At 39.4% G+C, this 20,158-nt stretch overlaps 1 protein-coding gene across 3 annotated transcripts in view; it reads right to left on the minus strand.

Moving 5' to 3' along the window:
* Positions 1-15,347, minus strand: part of KDM3A (lysine demethylase 3A) — a 71,316-nt gene extending 55,969 nt beyond the window's left edge. For 2 of the 3 annotated variants that reach the window (XM_066377762.1, XM_066377759.1), the window contains exons 1-7: positions 15,223-15,347; positions 14,515-14,730; positions 8,121-8,276; positions 5,168-5,278; positions 1,414-1,516; positions 402-526; positions 78-150 (exon numbers count right to left, since the gene is read on the minus strand). In XM_066377762.1, the coding sequence (XP_066233859.1) occupies positions 78-150; positions 402-526; positions 1,414-1,516; positions 5,168-5,278; positions 8,121-8,276; positions 14,515-14,700 (754 nt within the window). In that variant the 5' untranslated portion in view covers positions 14,701-14,730; positions 15,223-15,347. The other variant, XM_066377761.1, reaches the window with a different exon arrangement.
* Between the last annotated feature and the right edge of the window lie 4,811 nt (positions 15,348-20,158).

A 20,158-nucleotide genomic window follows, 5' to 3' on the forward strand; every position in this document is an offset into this window, starting at 1 on the left:
GCTTCCCTGTTTCCCTTAACATGAGGAGAATGGGGAAAGACAGAAAGAAAAGATTTTAATCAAATGATGTATCTTACCACATGTCATAAAGTTATCATGTACAACTTCAACATGAATCAGTGATGGATCAACAATTTTCAGTGCTGGAATCTTAAAAATAAATAAAACAAAGACACTGGAAAATTTTTAAATGCTCTGGAACATACCAGAAATTAGCTCTATTAACATGACAATAGGGGCTTGTTACAAATAATTTCTTTTAAAACAACTGTGGTATTTTCCTTTAGACTATAATATTTTCACATAATAAAGGTGGTTAGCTCTTATATATCAAAATTCCTTTGAATAAGTATCATCCCCCCCCCCCCCCCCGTCATATTACATGCAATTGTCATCTTTACCTCCTCACAGTTGACTTGAAGAGTTTTTGATGTTGGATTTCCATTTACAACGGTTGCAGAAAACCACTGAGTTGATGGATCCAAGCTATAAATTTTTACTTCAGAACCAACTAAGTTTTTGTCACCTTAAAAGAAAAAGAAACCCTTAGAGCAGCGGTTCTCAACCTGTGGGTCGCGACCCCGGCAGGGGTCGAACGACCAAAACACAGGGGTCGCCTAACGCCATCGGAAATACATATTGATGGCGTCAGGCGACCCCTGTGTTTTGGTCGTTCGATCCCCGCCGGGGTCGCGACCCACAGGTTGAGAACCGCTGCCTTAGAACAATTCGGATTATCTCTCAACAGCCCCATCATCCAGGATAATTTCTTCGTAAATCTTAAAATGTTACAAAAGTAAACATTAACAGGTATTTCTATGAACAAGACAGACATTTCCACAAAACTAAAAGAAAATTGAAACTTTTTGTTTTGAAGCTCCATTTTCCTATTGCTTTATCTTAAGAGTGGCAATATATTTATTGTAGCATTTGTAGCAGATTAAATAATATCAGAAAAGTCACTGAGACCTAACTCATGTCCTGGGAAGAGTTTTAGGAGATCCAAATTCAGGAACCCTAACAGAACCGCTAAGTCTGATAAAAGACGTAGATTGTGAAACTGACCAAGAAACTCACTTAACAGTAAATGGGAAGCTCAGAATAACCAAATTAATATTTTATCAATTTTATAAAGACTGAAATTCCAACCACATCAAATTCCATGTCCAAAGATAGCTGAACTTTTAAAATATCTACTTTACTTTTAGTTTTCACATAATCCCTGAACTGTCCAGATTTCAGAGGTTTTAGAATATATTATAGAATATATAAAGTCCTTCAATCATCTAGTTGCATGGGGAAAGCAGCAAAGAAATTTCTAAACAATTAGAAACTTCACTAAGAGAACAAGTGAGAAGGGCTCAAACACAGGTTCTTAGAAGCTAATCATTCGTAAACTCATTACCCACATACCTTGTAGAAGATGGCTTTCATCTAAATGTTTCACAATCAGAGCTTGAAATTCTTTACTGACTTCTTGGTTATCCATAAGGGAAAGTCGAAGGTTGTTTACATCCTGAGAAAGGGAAGATCATTACATTTGAAGATAAATAAGATGAGCTGTTGAAATTCCAGTGTATATTTCAATCAGTTTACTCAGAGGGGTTAAAGTGGTGTCAATTAGCCATTTGACGGCACCAATGAACTGGACAGGTCATAGTAGGAAACCATCTAATGATCACAGGTATAAGGCAGACTGAAGTAAAATTACCCCAAGATAAGAAGAGCATGACAAATACTAAGAGTAGCTCAAAGCATAATTTAAAATATGATATAACTTTGGCTATGGGAAACATAATAAGCAAACAAACTAGCACGTGAATCCATGTCCAAAACACTGTATCTCAAGCCCTAGGGATTAGGAACATCAGATCCAAATCAAGGGGCAAAACACAGAGAAACAGAGATCTCTGTCAACTCACTGATATTGCTGTTTTGAGCAAATCATTTCACACAGATTCATTTAACCTAACTAGAATTCCAAATGCATTCTTCTTTACAAACTGTAAAGGGGTCGAGGGTGGTGGTGACAAAACCTGAATGAACAGCCTAAATCTTCACCGAACCAGTTTTGAAATAGTTCTTGGCAGCAGCTCCATTTTGGGCACTTATTCCATAGTCTTCTGGTTTTGTGCATATACTCAGTTATGATAAATGTATACATAAACTGTCTATGGGAATAACCTGCCAAACCCAAACTATGTACCACAGAAGCCAGTCTAGTACCAGGCATTCATGCTTTTCTGCCACAGTGGCCAAAAATAATTTATCCATCTCTCCCATTAGAAAGAATAATATTTTAGAGGTCATTCTAAGAAAATGCAAGTAACATTAGACAACCTACAGTCTTCAAAGAGCTCAACATTAATTATCAGAATGGGTCATGTGTGGGGTTTTTCCCCTCATCCTACTGCAATTTCAAAAATTCTAAATGTGACCCTCCTATTACAACATAAAACAGCACAATGGGGAAAGCCAGAAAGGGCTCTTAACTAAGGTAAAATAATTCTACTCTGCCTAGGAGAATTTTAGGGTTCATCAAGTGCCAGTGAGGCCCTGGCCGGTTGGCTCGGTGGTAGAGCGTCGGCCTGGTGTGCAGAAGTCCCGGGTTCGATTCCCGGCCAGGGCACACAGGAGAAGCGCCCATTTGCTTCTCCACTCCTCCCCCTCTCCTTTCTCTCTCTCTCTTCCCCTCCCGCAGCCGAGGCTCCATTGGAGCAAAGATGGCCCAGGCGCTGGGGATGGCTCCTTGGCCTCTGCCCCAGGCACTAGAGTGGCTCTGGTCGCAACAGAGCGACGCCCTGGACGGGCAGAGCATTGCCCCCTGGTGGGCAGAGCATTGCCACTGGTGGGCGTGCCGGGTGGATCCCGGTCTGGCGCATGCGGGAGTCTGTCTCTCCCTGTTTCCAGCTTCAGAAAAATACAAAAAAAAAAAAAAGTGCCATTGAGTTGACCTGGATACTTTGTCTTTTTCCTTAACTACAGATAACTGAGCCAAATTAAGTCCAAAAGGCAGACCTTAAGTTTTCATTCTAACTGTTGCCTATAGCAAATGATTTTCAGGTTCTTTGTGCATTTTTTAGGGCAAGCATCCTCCTGGTAATCACATCCCCCACAGAGTTTCATACAGTAAAAGCCTGATGTGATCATTCATACCAACAAGGGAATGCCTTGAGGCACTAAACTTTAACCACTATTATCATCAACCAAAGTCAAGAGCATACATAATAGTCTCCTTAAATTAATAGTATATTAATAATATTCACACTGATAGGCCACAGTGCATCTCCCTGAGAATAAATAAAGTTACTGATCAAGAGTTTTCTTTATCAATTTCAATAAACCAAATTATGAGTCCTACTTTAATGGAAAACCTTGAACACATGGAAGATGTAAAACAGAACTGTCTAGCAGAAAATGATGCTAAGAAGTAAAAACTACTCTTATCACTTAGTAAAGCAAGATAGCCTCAGCCCCTGCTATATGTTCCTTGGTCCTTAAGAGCCTTAAGAGCAGGTTATTCCTTCTTTTAAGGCAGGAAAAATATCAAGATGTCTTATCTGACAAATAAAGGTAACTTGCATCTGAAATTAAGTAAAAGCATCTTTCTCTGTTCCAATTACTTAAATACTATAAAATAAGTATGAACTTTGTTTTCACTCACTTCCAGGACATGAAAATAAAAGTGAGACTTGAGTAGAGAAAAAAAGCCAGTGCTCTGGGTTTTCCAATAAGGGTCAACACTAGAAACATTTGCCCTCAAGCAAATAAACAGGTTTAATTGTTCTATAGGTCAGAGAATAGATGCAGGTAAAGGAGATTATTAAAGCTTTATAAATGACAACTAAAAGATGAATGTTACTATAAGATTAACATTATTCCCAAGGTAGTGGTTTGTGGAGATAAATTAATCTGTGTGTTCTTCCCCTTCCATCTCAACATTCTCATAATAAAGAAAATAATCACATATGAACAATACCCACGAACCTAAATGTTGTGTAGAAAATGGTGGGAGTTTTATAAGATAACTGGAAAGAATATACACACACTCACACGTGGTTCTCATTATTCATGGTAGTTACATTCTATTAAGTCACCACAAACAATGAATTAGTGAATATTAAACCACTGCTCCTAAGGGAAAGATTGAGTTAGGTTCCTTCAAGCCTTCCGTGACAACATTTTCATCAACCAATCAATATGTAACTTTGTTTTTTGTGTGATTTTGTTGAAATACACATCATTAAGTAAGTATATATTACTGCATTATTAACCTGGAAACCACGACCAACAGATTAACATGTGTTTTCTCCCCAAGACAAATCATAGCCTTCTTGTACTCTAGGAACACTAGATAACACTTTAGCACTACTTTTGAGGGTTTTTTTTTTTTTTTTTATTTATTCATTTTAGAGAGGAGAGACAGAGAGAGACAGAAAGGAGAGAGAGACAGAGGGGAGGAGCTAGAAGCATCAACTCCCATATGTGCCTTGACCAGGCAAGCCCAGGGTTTCCAACCAGCGACCTCAGCATTTCCAGGTCAACGCTTTATCCACTGCGCCACCACAGGTCAGGCCTTGAGGGCCATTTTAAACAATGAAATTATCAACAAAAAAGCCCTAAAATTCAGCCCTAAGCGGGTCTCAAAAATCGACTTTTTTACACTATGAGAGATGAAACAAGAAGGCAGAATGTCCTCTTATTTGACTGCAGCTGGGAACATGTGTCGGACAGCTCAAATTATGACACTTGTACATGTCTGTGAAAGCACCAAAATATAGATTTGGGTGTTACCAATATATTTTAGCAAGTAGGCAAATCTGCAAATATAAAATCCACAACTAATGAGGACTGACGTATATGTGTGTATATATATCTATAGATATATATATGTATACGTAGAGATGAATAGTCAATCACCTTTTAAAAGTTATTTTCGTACCACCCAGGTGTTGCCATACAAACATATCAGTAATTATAGTACCTTTGTTCTTCCGACTTCATAGGAGGACACCAACCGAAAGACTAACACTGAGGAATAATGTCTAACAACTAACTGTTGATAGGATGGCTTCTTTTCTGTTAGATACCTGAATTATTTTAGTTTTCATATCAAGGAGGATTTTCCCTCCTATTTTCAGGATTTAATATTGTTTCTGTGTTATACCTGTATAGGCTTCAGAAGGTCTTTAGAAATAAATATTCTTTGCTGATCTCCTAGAAAACGAATGGAAGTTATGGATCCCAAACCAGCTTTGTCCAACAGAGATTTGTATACCTGAAACAAAACAAAAGAAAGTATTTTGGCATCATAACTGCTGTCAGCATAATTCTGAAAATGGGAACTGGTAATATTCCACATACACAGGAAGAGATAAAGCTACTAAGTTTTCTATTCACAGCAAGTATATCATTAACAACTATTCATGCAACCACAGTAAGATCACATAATTTTTATACAATTAATAATTTAAACCAGATACACATTTGGGAGTCATTACCATGTATGTCTGAGCCCAGAGTTGCATGGCTTCCCCAAAATTCATGCAAAAATTTATGTGTATGTGTATTTTCCTAGAGAAGCTGGGCTATATTTTTAGTGAATTCTTAATAGATGGGAGAAAAAATATAAAGAGCAAAAGACAACTTTAACCAAAATCTTACCTCTCTCGAAAACCTGTAGAAGCTCTTCTCACCCACCCATGGGTAAAATCTTAAGTTAGCTAGCACAGCATACAAGGCCTTTCACAATCTAGTCAGCCTTTCAACCATCCTCCCAGCCTTCCCAACTATTCAAATCTGGCCCTTTTGCCTTCAGGCTCCAGCTCATGTCTCCTAAACTCTGAACAATGTAAAAATGGCACAATTATATCCCACTGTCAGTATCTCGAGAGTCACACAATGTTATGAGCCAGAGGGAAACTTAGAGAACAGGAGACCAAGACCGGAAACACTTCTAGGGCCAGGCAACAGCTATTATTCAGTTCTAGCTAATTGTTGTGATGAAGAATTGCCAAAGGGCTCCAGTTCTGCCATATCGTAGTTTTTTCAAGAGAAATTAGAAATCTAGAGTTTTAGATATACTCTGTACACATTCTTATAATTAGACGACTACTTTAAATTTTCTTAAAACACTTTGAGGGTCAAACCAAAAAGATCTGTATGTCTATATATGTCTGCTACTTTCTGACCTCTGCCTTAAACATTCCCCACATTGACTCCATCCCGTTTTCAAGTGAAGAAAGTGAGGCCCAAGACAGCGGTTCTCAACCTGTGGGTCACGACCCCATTGGGGGTCGAATGACCAAAACACAGGGGTTGCCTAAAGCCATCGGGAAAATACATATTTCCCGATGGCTTTAGCCGCTGAGAAGCCATGCTACCGTCTGCAGCAGTGCTATTCAGCTTGAACGCACACCGTTATGGACGTGCGTTCCAAATTGAATGCCTGCGGTCATGCGCAGACGTGATTGCATCATCCGTCCAGGGCCTAAGGGGCGGGGGAAGCAGGGGGAACGCTCCACAGTCCATAGCAGCGCATTACGTGTGTCCGGCGCTTGCTGACGTCATCAGTGGGCGGGTGCAGCAAGCGCTGGAGGACAGAAGCCTAGGAGGCAGAAAGGCAAGAGGCGGAGAGCCAAGAGAGCCTGCGAGATAGCCTGCTGGTGTAAAAAAGGTTAATAATGTAAAAACAGTACACACACCATACACACAATACTGTATAAGTGTAAGGTGCTTTGTGTGTAATCATTACACAGTACACAAAGCAGCTTACACTTACACAAAGCACTATACATTTACACAGTGTGAACTACATCGGTCTTATACTATAAGAGACCACTATAAGATGTAGTTCACACTGTTCCCCAATGTATAATTTATCTCCCATGTCTCCCACTATTTTCTCATATTCTGAATGAGGAAAACTGCTGAAATCAGCGGTTTCCGGCATTGAATCCGCCTCCTATTGATTTCATTGGGAGTAAGGTGGATTTTGTGGAAGAGAGCTCCCGAGAATCTCGAATCTCGGGTTACCACACAATCCTCCTCAGACTCCTTTTGATTTCAATAAGAGGCGGAGAAATGACAGTTTCCGACACATTTCTTCCTCTCCTATTCAAGTCAATGGGAGGCCGCAGCAGGTTCCGCTCAAATATAGAGCATGTTGCTTAATTTTTTCCATGCTAGAACTTCTCCTAGAGCAGAAAAATTCCAAAGGTAGAATCCGCCACCCCCAGTAGACTTCTATAGGAGGCAGATCTTTTACACTGCAGAATCCGTACAGCAGATTCCTCAGTGTGAGGCCTCTTTCAGTCTATTGGGGGTGGCAGATTCCACCTTTGGAATTTTTCTGCTCTAGGAGAAGTTCTAGCGTGGAAAAAATTAAGCAACATGCTCTATATTTGAGCGGAACCTGCTGCGGCCTCCCATTGACTTGAATAGGAGAGGAAGAAATGTGTCGGAACTGCATTTCTGCCGTACAGGGGATCTCTCTTCTGCGGAATCCACGGGTCTCCCATTGAAGTAAGTGAGATGTGGATTCCACCGCAGAAACCGCTGCTTTATAGTGTGAAGGAGCCCTGAAAGATACCATGCTGTGCAGAAACTGCAGTGTATCCTATGACGTAGTTCACACTGTTCTATATAGAAAACTTGCCACTAATCTGGAAAAAAAACAGATCCATTAGTTAAGCAGCTATTTACGGAATGGTAGCCCCAATACACTAGGTAAGGAGGTCCATTAGTAATAAATATTTCTCAATATATAATTAAATATTGTTTTTGTGATTAATCACTATGTTTAAATTATGTTTGATTTGTAGCAATGAGAATACATAATGCATATCAGGTATTTACATTCCGAATCATAACTGTAGCAAAATTATAGTTATGAAGTAGCCACCAAAATTATTTTTTGGTTTGGGGTCACCGCAACATGAGGAACTGTATTGTGGGGTCACGGCATTAGAAAGGTTGAGAACCACTGCCCAAGAAGGTAAGGGTCCAGGATCTCCTAGCAGGGCTGAAGCAGATCCAGGGTGCCCTTCTGACTCATCTACACTGACATGGATAAAATACTCTCTTCTCACTGAGTTTGACAAGCTCGAGTTTTTACTCACTATTGCAGGCCACTGTACAATTCCTTCAGAAGTTTCAGGACACTTTCGTTCGGCCAAAACCAAGTTATGCTCTACTAAAAATGCTCTCGTTAGAAGGCCATAGACTTCTATCCATCGTCTCTTCCTCCAAGATTCTCCATCAAACTCCACACACACCTAGACAAACAGAATGGGAAAAAGTAGTTTTAATTAACAAAAATAACCAGAAAAAAATACCCAAGTTAAATTATACCCCTATTATTCTACTGAAATATCTGAATATGCTATTCCCTTTTCCTGCTCCCTTACTTCTCCTCACACAATAAACTAAACAGACATGGATCAAGCTTTTGCTCCCAAACCACTCTGGGAAGCAGAAGTCAAGGACTTTGAGGGTTAGACTTTACCCCCAAAGTCACCTCTCAGAAGCCCACCAAGCACAGAACATCCATGTAGGTGTTTAGATATGTTAGACAATGGAGTTTAGGGAACTGAAAGACATAGTTTAAAAGAAATACTAACTGCATGGCATTGTAAATTTATGTTGACACTGTGCGTGGTGGGCTTAAGATGACTCCCCATGACCACAATCCATCATTTGCTTTTGAATTCCCTTAGTTCAGGACGAGGCCACATAAATGGCACATCCTCAGAAATCCCTTTTAATGGAATAACCTGGGAAATTTATCTCAGAATCTAGGACTACTTTGCTAAATAGAAAAACAAGTAATTGGATAAATAACCCCAGAGTTTTCCAAAACTAACTCTAGCTTCTTATATGAAAATTAAACTACCTTTGAAATATTTTCCAAGTAATTGTCAAGTTTTCTGCTTTTAAAATGCAAAATACATTTTAACTCTAAAGCTAAAATCCTCACAATTTGTATAAATATTTTAAGACATAAAAAAATAATTCAGTTCAAAGTGGGTCACTGCCCCAGAAGAGAATTCATTTACAAAACCTTAAAGGTCATATAATGTTTCAAAACACCCTAGCTTGCTTAACCCATTATGAACACACTACCTATTAATTTGTTCTAAACCTTAAAAAAACAAACCTTTTTTGTATTTTAAATATACAATAAACTTCCTCAATATTTGATGTAATTATCACTATTTCTATTTGATTTAAAATCCTCTTAACTAGAAGCTTCTCATTTTTAGTTTCAAAGAATTAGTTAATAAAGCTATCAATACTGCTCATACTTTCACAGACAATATCTCCCTTTTCAATTTTTGATGGAAAAAAAGTTTAGTTAACTTCCATTATCTGTCAGAACCAAATTCAAAAATCCTTTCCCCAAAGAAGTCTTCCCTCACCAAGGAGTCCCTCATTCTCCCCAAAGAGGTCCCCTTGCTAACTGTACTCAAACCCTGTGCTTTTTCTTACCATCACTTAGCCACAGTTTGAATTATTTACTTGTGGTTACCTAATTGACATATTATAAATCCTAATTGGTCAAAGCCAGTGTCTGCTTTTACTCACACCACTGTGTTTCACTGGTATCCAGTCCTAAGTCAGTACTCAAATACTTGTTGAATGAATTTCTCTCTGAATTAGGCTCTTACACTACCTTCCCCCCACAATAACAAAATGTACATCACTAAATTCCCAAGCAACTTCCCCCAAGAAGCTGCATATCTTTTTGGTATGGTAGGTTTTTAACCTTACAGTTATTAGAGAATAAGTGCAAATATGTGAACACCTACTATGTAATAAGACTCCACGTACTCTCTCTTTGGTGCTGTATGTATTCTATCCATCACTACTGTATAACCAGCCAAATGGTCCTTCACAAAAGTGTTCAAAGACTGAAACTGTCCATCCTCCTTTGCTTCTATTTCCAGAGCCACAGGTCCTCAGTCATCTCTTCTGCCCTACATCACACACATCAACCAACTTCAAACCCAAGCTAGCTTTGGATGACAGTATTCCCATCAGAGTGGTGTAAAAAGAGTGAGTATATACAAATTTCAGAATTAGAGAAATCTGGGTTTGACTTCCAGCTATGCTGAAGTTTTCTTAGAACGAATTTAGATATATGTATGAAATAAAATACATAGAATTACAAAGGAAACCAATTAAACTACACCCCAGGTTAAGAACTCTTGTTTAAATCTAATTTCTCTGACTCATGTTTTGCTAGCTTCAAAATACAAATACTAATACCCACCCTCACTGAATTATTAGGTAAATTTTAAAGACAATGTATATAAACTATCTGGCAAAGAGACTAGGTAGTTTTAAGACCTCTGTGGTAATTCAAATGCTAAGTTGTCAGGGTTTAACTCCTTCAGTTAGGAATGAGGGAGAGAGGATCATCAATATGATTACCTAACACAGAGGTCAGGAACCTTTTTGGCTGAGAGAGCCATGAACGCCACATGTTTTAAAATGTAATTCCATGAGAGCCATACAACACCCCGTGTACATTAAGCATTATCCAATAAAAATTTGGTGTTGTCCCAGAGGACAGCTGTGATTGGCTTCAGCCACCCGCAACCATGAACATGAGCAGTAGGAAATGAATGGATTGTAATGCATGAGAATGTTTTATATTTTTAACATTATTTTTTTATTAAAGATTTGCCTGTGTGCCAGATGGAGCCATCAAAAGAGCCACATCTGGCTTGCGAGCCATAGGTTCCCGACCCCTGACCTAACATCTATTCAGCAAAAAAAGCAAAGAATTAACATCTTAAAGGGTTTCACAAAACTTCAGCAACACCACAATTCTTACCAGATTGCTATCTATAAAACTTATAATCAGCCCTAAACCAAAATTTAAACAGGATCTCTCTTTTATACTCCAATTTTTGAGTGATATGAAAATTCAGTTTAGCTTCTTAAAAATAATTTAGTTTATGACTTTGGAGTATTAGGTTGCACTGGTCAAAAATTACATTTAAGTTTAGTTTGAAAAAATATGACAAAATATAATTAAAACCAACAGGTTGTGAGCTTTCTTACATATCCTTTCAAGTTTCCTATAAACATCACCTATGTTTCCTTTTTTTGTCTGAGGTTTGACATTCTCTAGGATACCACCCCTACCCCCAAAAAGCTCTTCTGCAGAAATTTCTATAAAATGACATACCAATAAGAATTTAAATCCAGGGGGAACTAAAGTAACTTGATCAAGCTCCTGCAAGCTGACAAATGTAACTAGTTCTCATTTCAAAATGTGTTCTTTCTCCCTAATCTCTTGCTCTACTACAAAAATGTTATTTATGCTGTCTGACTCCAAAGCTCAAAAAGAGGCTATTAATTATGATTCACTACCCATTTTGCTATTTCTGATAAAGAGAATGCCCCTGCTACATCATTAAATTATTCCTCTAAACTGCTTTTCCATGCATAGACAATAATGATACAATTCCTTCATTTTTTCATTCAAATATTTTGACAAACACTACAGGCCAAACAGTGTTCTAGGTGCTAAGGATATAGAGGCCAATAAAATAAAGTGTTCTAACTTCACTCTACCTGAATATTAAAACCTAGTGTTTAAGGTCTAGAGGCAAACTTAGGCAAGTTAACTTCTTTTTTTTTTTTAAGATTCTTAAAAATTTATTCATTTTAGAGAGGGAAGAGAGAAAGAGAGAGAGAGAGAGAGAGAGGAAGAAAGAGAAAGAAAGAGAGAAAGGGGAAGGAGCAGGAAGCATCAACTTCCATATGTGTCTTGACCAAGCAAGCCCAGGGTTTCAAACCCGAGACCTCAGCATTCCAGGTCAATGCTTTATTTACTGCTCTACCACAGGTCAGGCAAGTTAACTTCTTTAAGAATCAATTTCTAACACTAAAAAATGTGGTTTATCATCTAAGATACTTTTGAGGATTGAAGAAAGAAAGTAGTATTTGCCACATAATAAGCATTTAATGTTATGTCTTCACCTGAACTTCTCTGTGTCTCGATATATTGTATCTGAGTAAGTGATGTTGTTACAAAGTCTCTCTCAACATAAAACAATGTTAATAAACCTTGGCCTCAATATCATCCTCAACTAACTAAGCCAATCAGACTGTTCTTCTAATATTAAAATGTTGCATGGTGCTTGAATTTTTTTCATTCATATTCATCTCAGTCCCCAGTCCTACCTCACTCCCCAAAACTCAAGATCCCTAAATCCACGTGTAATTAAGGATTGTCTTAGTTACCTAGTTCCTGCCTTCATTTCACCAAGCCCAATTTGGTTCTACCATTTTAAAATTCTATTTTTTATCAATAAAACATGCCTCTAAAATTAAGCCAATTACTTCACCTTCTATTCAACTAAGGAAGGTAGCAATAAGTAATGATTAGAAAGATTTATACCTATGTGAGACTGAGTTGTAAAGTCTGCAAGTAAAGCAAAAATCCAATACAAGTAAAAATTGTTCTTAAATTAAAATCCCCCATCATCTCCAGGTCAGGCACTTTAGTTCAATGCAAAAGACACATAACGAAACCTAAACTCAAATCCTCCTTCCATCACTTAGTAACTCATTATGCAAGTCTAAACAAGACTCCTTTTCCTAATTCTATTTCCTCATCCTGAAAATGAAGATATTACCACCACCTCGAAGGTTGGGGGTTAGGGAGATGTGGAAATAAAAAGTATACACATAAAGGACCTCTTGCTTTCCTAACCCAACCGGACCTTAATCACTGTTGGGAAAGAGAACACCTAGTCTCTGCGAAAGAACTAAAGACTGTAAAGTTAAAATCAAATCTTGTTTCCATTCAAATCAGGTAAAAACAAATGAACAAGAGAAAAGTTTATTTGGCAGTTGAAATGAACCACAACAGCTATAACTGAAATTTAGCACATAAAGCCCATTTATTAGCCTAAGGAAATAGGTTGACCATCATCTCTGCTCCACACTATACTGTTTCTGTAACACCAATACCTGGTTTGCTAGGAGGGGTGCAATGAAGGGAGAAAAACCAAACTTCACAGTGTATGACAAGAGTCCTTTAAGCCATAAAGGCACAGTCCTTGATTAGGGAGTATGAGAATTAAGAGGGTGGGCTCAGAAGGCAAAACTTCCTGGGTTAGAACACAGGCTATGCCAATTCCTAGGTATGTGACCTTAGGCAAGATACTTAATCTTCCCCAGCCCCAGGATTTTTGTCTGTAAAATGGAGCAATATTAGTACCTAGTACCCCCACCCCCAAAGAACTGCTGTAAGAATAAAATAAAAACATGGCTGTGAAGTGCTCAGCATGATTTCTGGCACATGGTCACTACTCCTTTTCAACATAAGACAAGGCACACTATGTAAGCTTCAAAAATATAGAACCACACATCCTTTTCCCACATCCTTTGCAGACCAATACAGGTTTGAGCATGCATGGTCACCTCGTAAGTATTTCAAAGGAACTGTTTGAGAAATCAACACATATTCAGCTGCCGATGCTAAAACTTGCTTTCCTTATTTGAGCAGAGTTTTCAAGAACAAACAAAGATGATGACCAAGATACTGAAACACCTATTACCAGGGTTAGAAGAGTCTGTTCTGACAAGCTTCCTTCCTGTTATCATCACTTCAGAGTCTGTTAGGGACCTTTTCTCAGTTATTTTTGCACAACGGAGTCTTTGTTGGCACAATAGCTTCCTCACTGGTTGTTCCCAGACAATCCTTTCAAACCAATACTTTTAGGGAGTACAACCAGAATTCATCTCTTTTATAAAAGATCTAACTGAAAATGGTTCTGAGTGTCGTTCCAATTAAAAATCCCTGGCCACACTTGCTCTCATTTCTCTCCCACCCCCTAAACACGGAGGTGGAATATTTTAAAGCCATTCCTCCAACACACCATATAAGGGACAGCTAACTCCACCCCATTCTTCCATATATGGTCCTACCCTACACCCTCCCACAGACTAATCATGCACAACCAGGAACCCACTCCTGCCCTGATGCACCATATATGGACAAATACCCACCCTAATATGCATAACAGAACCAAGCTCCTCCCCTACACGCACACTTCATTTCTAATAGGACTAAAAGTTTATAAAGTTGGGTTAAGAAATTAAGAAGAAGAAACAAACAGACACCTGAAAACACTTCCAAACACTAGCCCTAAACTCTTAATAAATCCAAACGTCACCCAGCAGCCCAACTTAACGTTAATAACACCACTCCCCCTCCAGAGAAATAATCACAGTCCTAATGGGGCACAGCGCCGGCAAGACCGAAGCATGTCTAAACAACCCTAAAGCCCATTTTTAGACACAAGCAGCTCTAGGCCAAATATACCTCGGCTCTACACAACCATTTCAAAAACTTTTAAGGTCTAGTTTTCTGCACCTTTAGATCAGATGCCAACTTTCTGATCGCCCTTCTCACAAAAGGAGAGGAGGGTGCTAGCTGTCTCGGGACCAAGGTAACCACTAAACGTCCGACGACCGAGGCCCGGTTTTTACCTTCAGATCCTTCTTGGTCACGTCGGTGTGGGAGACGGCTCGAATGGTCCCGGACAGCCAGGGCCACTCGGCGACGCGCTCCACGTCCCAGCCGTCGTGGCCGCCGTCGCTGCGGTCGGCGGCGGCCAGGCTGAGGAATCTCTTCCCCACCAGCACTGGCCAACTTTCTCGGAGCGTGAGCACCATGGTTTCCACGCCTGCAGGAAGAGCTCCTCCCTGCAAAAACAGAAAAACAAAATGCAATGGGGGCGGCAGGTGGTAGGGGGCCGGTGGGAGATGGGCGGGGGCGGAGGGGGCAGAGAGAGGGGAGGACGAGACCCCAGACCGCGGCGGGGACCAAGGGAGGACACTTCACCCGATCGCTCCAACCGCACCCTCTCCGCCCCCCGATCCCTCCCCCACAGCAAACACGGGCCCGAGCGCCGCGTGACCCTCGCTCTCCCAAGTTTCGCTTTTCCAAACCCTTCAACCTAAACACAGAGAGAGTAAGGGGAGAATTATCTGCGACTTAAGTGGATTTTAAAGTGTTCGCCCCTCACCCCAGAAAGGAAAAGGCCCCGATGCAGAGCCTGTCCCAGGCGGCCGAGTCCCCCACGGTTTCGCACTTGCCCCGCCCCGACACCCCGCTTCCCGGACCCCGATCTCCAGACGCCCCTCGCCCCACCCTGAGGCGCAGGGGCGTCGGGGACGCGGACTCGGCTTCTTCACCTTTCTTCCTCTCCCCGCAACCGAGGCCGCGGCGCTTTTACCCCGCCTCCCTGAGTCACCCGCAGCGACCGCTGTCTCCAACCACCCAGCCGACTCAGGTTCTGACTTGGTTCAAGAGCTCTCACAAGACACGCACTGCCTCCCCGGCCCGCCCCCTCGGAGCCGCTTACGCCGCTCATTGGCTCAGACCGGGGAGAAGAGAGAGACTCGTGGGGACACAACCCCTTGCTATTGGTCAGTCTGGCCAGGGCGGGGCGAAAGGAAAAAACAATTCCTTGGCTGCCTCCTCCCTCTGCCCTCCCCCTTCCGACTCCCCAACGACCCCCATTAGGTTAAACTACCACACAACGTAAGCGAAAGATCCCTCCGCCACAGCCATTCTTCTCATTTGTTGCCTCACGGAACGCAAAAAAGTCCAGCGAAATCGGTTATCAACTTTAAGGGCCCTGAAGAAAATTGCTGTGGTGCACAGATAAGACTGAACGGCGGACCCCAGGGCTGTAAGCGACCATTGGATTTGCTTCCCAAGTGCACAAGCTCTCGACCAAAGATAAGCTTTCTGCTTGGCGGAAGAATCACAGGAAAGGGGTGCAGAGTCCGAGGGGGAGGAAAGAGATGGGAACGTGCGGTTTCAGGCGTACTCAACTAGAGGGTGGAGCGACAGTGCTTGGGAAGCTCGTGCGTGCGCAGGCGCTTCGCAGAGCAGAGTCTAGCTTGGGCTGCTGGGTGAAATGGCCGCGGGAGGCGCAGGCGCACGTGGTGCTGCTGATCATGGAAAGTCTAAAGCCCGCCATTTTGAAAGGAAAATGAAGAAAGGCTTGGAGTCACTGGGAAATGACATTCATTAAAGCTGGAGCAAAGGAAGCCATTCAGTACGTTGCAGAATAGAATTTTTTTTTTTAATGTAAAGAAAAGATGAGAAGATATTCTGCGACAAATTGAAAGACTCGAGGAAGGCCATAATGATGCAAGAGATATGAAAAGGTTGGGACGTTGAAGAACAAAGAAGGTAAAAGGTGATTGTGTGATTTGGACCTGAAGTTTCTGGGTTGTATGAAGAAGAAATGGAATGAAGGAATTGAAGACCTCTTCTTTTATAAAGGATGATACTTGACATCTTATTTAATTTTTCAGCTAATGAGTGATGAATTTAGCTCCAAATTCTACAACTGTGAAAACTGAGAATCCAGAAAACTTTAGACATGTATTCAAGGGATTATAGATGCAAGTTAATTCAGATATTGCTTTCAAACATGTATGTTCTGAAGAGTTGACATTAATTTTTTAATGAAGAATAAACACTGAAGAACTAAATTGGACTTATAATTTGTAGACCATTCAAAAGGGGGAAATGGAGCAAAGATAACCTATTCAGTCCAACAAAGGTAAAACATGGAAAAAGGAAAAATAGACAGAAGTATGGTAAATAGAAAAAATAAAATTAGAGGAGTAAGTTCAACCACTATTTACAATAAATATAAATTAGTTAATTTTACTCATAAGTTAAAAAGACACAATGGATTAAAAACAAAATCCAGCTACAAATTAACTGCAAGCAAACTTCAATAATAGCACAGAAAACTCAAAAATATTGGATTGAAAGTTACCCTAATCAGAGGGTAATGGAGGAAAAGCAATATAGTGATACTAACATAATTAAAAGCAAAAGCATCAGAAGAGAAAAGGATTTTTTGTTGATAAAGGATAATGTCCAGCCTGACCTGGTGGTAGTGCAGTGGTTGAAGCATCAAACTGGGACCCAGAGGACCCAGGTTCGAGATCCCGGAGTTGCTGGCTTGAGTGCAGGCTCATTGGCTTGTACATGAGGTCACTGGCTTGAGTGTGGGATCATAGACATGACCTCATGGTCGATGGCTTGAAGCCAGAAGTCACTGACTTGAGCCCAAGATCGTTGGCTTGAGCAAGGGTCTCTACTCGCTCTGCTGTAGCCCCCCTCCCCCAGTCAAGGCAAATATGAGAAAGCAATCGATGAAAGGCTAGGGAGCAGCAATGAAGAATTAATGCTTCTCGTCTTTCTCCCTTCCTGTCTGTCTTTATTTGTTCCTCTATCTCTCTCACTGTCTCTGTTGCAAAGGAAAAAAAAGGATAATGTCCGTGAAGATAATATAAATATTTGTACTGTTATGACTATGAAAACATAGCCTAACCTAGTGGTCGGCAAACCACGGCTGGTGAGCCACATACAGCTCTTTGGCCCCTTGAGTGTGGCTCTTCCACAAAATACCATGTGAGAGCGCTATCTCGAAAAGGAATGTACCTACCTATATAGTTTGTTTTAAAAAATTGGCTCTCAAAGAAAATTTCAATCGTTGTACTATTGATATTTGGCTCTATTGACTAATGAGTCTGCTGACTACTGGCCTAACCTAAGACTAAACTATTAGAACTACGAGAAAATTTTGACAATTTGTGGTCAGAATAGGAAATATAAATATATCTATTACAGAATTAGGCACCTCAAATAGATTTTAAAATAAGTGAACATATGGAAGTCTTAGATTACATAATAACCATTATTTTGAAAAACAGTTGCTAGGGACAAATTTTTTTAAATTGATTCATGGTATTTTCCCATTTATAAGACACACCTTAATTTTGGGGTTCGAAATTTGAAAAAAATGTGTGACACAAAGTTATTGAACTCAAGTTTTATTCATCATAAAATTCATACAACTCATTGCTGTCAAAACTTGCAGGAAATGCATGTTAAAAAAATCTGCAGCCACTATATAAGACATACCCAGTTTTTAGACCCCATATTTTTTGAAAAAGCATACATCTTGTACATGGGGAAATACAGTAAATGAGAGAGGAAAGGAGAGAAAGAGAAACATCAATCTGTTCCTGAATGTGCCCTGACGGGATTAAACCAGTAACCTCAGCACTTCAGGAAGATGTTCTAACCAACTGAACTATCTGGCCGAAGCAGAGATAGACTACCAAACTTTGCTGAACATATAACTTCTAGTTTATATTCATGGTACCAGAACTTAGAAAAGATATAAAGAGATCCAGTGCATTTTATAAAACTTACAAAACTCTGTTACCAAATCTGAACCAGGAGAATACAAGAAAGGACAACTATAGTTCAATCACTCTTATGAGTTCTGATAGAAAATACTCATATAAAATATCAGCAAGTTAGGTCCAGTGGAATATTTTTAAATAATGGCCATGATTAATTAGGGCTATTGTATGAATACAGGGATTCTTCAAGATTAGAAAATTACTATAGTTTACCACAGCAGCTTAAAAGAGAAAAGTAAGTTTATTTTCATAGAGGCTAAAAAGAGCATGTAGTCACTGAACATTGAACTATCTAGAAAACTAGAGCACACATGCACTGCTCACAAAAATTAGGGGATATTTCAAAATGAATATGAAATGATAAAAAAGCATTTTATTTTATTTTTTTATTAATTTTAATAGGGTGACATTAATAAATTAGGGTACATATGTTTAAAGAAAACATCTCCAGGTTATCTTGTCATTCAATTATGTTGCATACCCATCACCCAAAGTCAAATTGTCCTCCGTCACCTTCTATCTGGTTTTCTTTGTGCCCCACCCTTCCCCTCTCTCCCTCCCTCTCCCCCCCCCCGCAACCACCACACTCTTGTCCATGTCTCTTAGTCTTGTTTTTATGTCCCACCTAAGTATGGAATCATGCAGTTCTTAGTTTTTTCTGATTTACTTATTTCACTCCATAGAATGTTATCAAGATCCATCCATTTTGTTGTAAATGATCCACTGTCATCATTTCTTGTGACTGAGTCGTATTCCATAGTATATATGTACCACATCTTCTTTATCCAGTCATCTATTGGAGGGCTTTTTGGTTGTTTCCATGTCTTGACCACTGTGAACAATGCTGCAATGAACATGGGGCTGCATGTGTCTTTATTAAACAAGAACATCAGAAAAGCAAACGACAAGTCAAAGAAAGTGTTCAATTATGCAAATGAGATGCAAAATCAACTTTTATTTCATTGGTGAAAATGCACTACTCAAAAGGCTGAAAGTACAGTACTGGAATATCTGCACATTACCTGATCCCCTAATGTTTGTGAGCAGTATATGTTCAGTACCTGGTCATGATTTTAAAAAATAATTTAAGACTTTTAGAAACCTAGGAATATAAGAAATCTACCCTAGAAAAACACCCACATACATGAATAAGAAATATTAATAAGGCTGTTCATTTCAGCTTTGTTGTAAAAATTTAGAAAAAAATCTAAATGTACTTCAGTTGAAGAGTGGATAAATAAAATGAATAAATAGAATAGAATACATGTGAAAAGAAATGAAATAGATTTAGGGGTACCAATAAGGGTAGATTAATAAAACACATTGTGAATGAAAAAGAAAGTTGTGTTTGGTACTATTTTAAATACACATACAAAAACATCACATACTTGATATATATGGTGTTTTATAACCATATATATTTATAACCATATAAATTTATGATGATGGTTACTGGTACTGAGGGTTTGCACTACAATTGCGGGTATTGGTCAAAAGTGATTTAGCATTATTTATAATTCTCTCATTTTTAGAAGACAGGTGTATTCATATGTTACTTTTGAAATTTAAAGTTAATATTACAATCCTGTGAATAGAATAGACTAACACCCAAGGGCATCCATGGCAATTTATTAGAACTAAGACAAGAGTCAAGAAGGTGGTACAGTAAAAGATCAATAAAAATCTGAAGGATTTTATTTTATTCCATAACAAAATCAACTAGAGTATGTAATGGAAAAAAGAAACCATTTATGATCAGAAAAACTAAAGACTACCTAAGGAAAAACAAAACTTGAAATTAACAAAATATATGAAGAAAATTATAAGACTTTACTGACATGCGTAAAAGATTTTAAAAATTCCATCTCCTTATAAAAACTGTCATTTC

Source organism: Saccopteryx leptura, chromosome 3 (assembly GCF_036850995.1).
Source record: "Saccopteryx leptura isolate mSacLep1 chromosome 3, mSacLep1_pri_phased_curated, whole genome shotgun sequence".
NCBI classification, from domain to species: domain Eukaryota; kingdom Metazoa; phylum Chordata; class Mammalia; order Chiroptera; family Emballonuridae; genus Saccopteryx; species Saccopteryx leptura.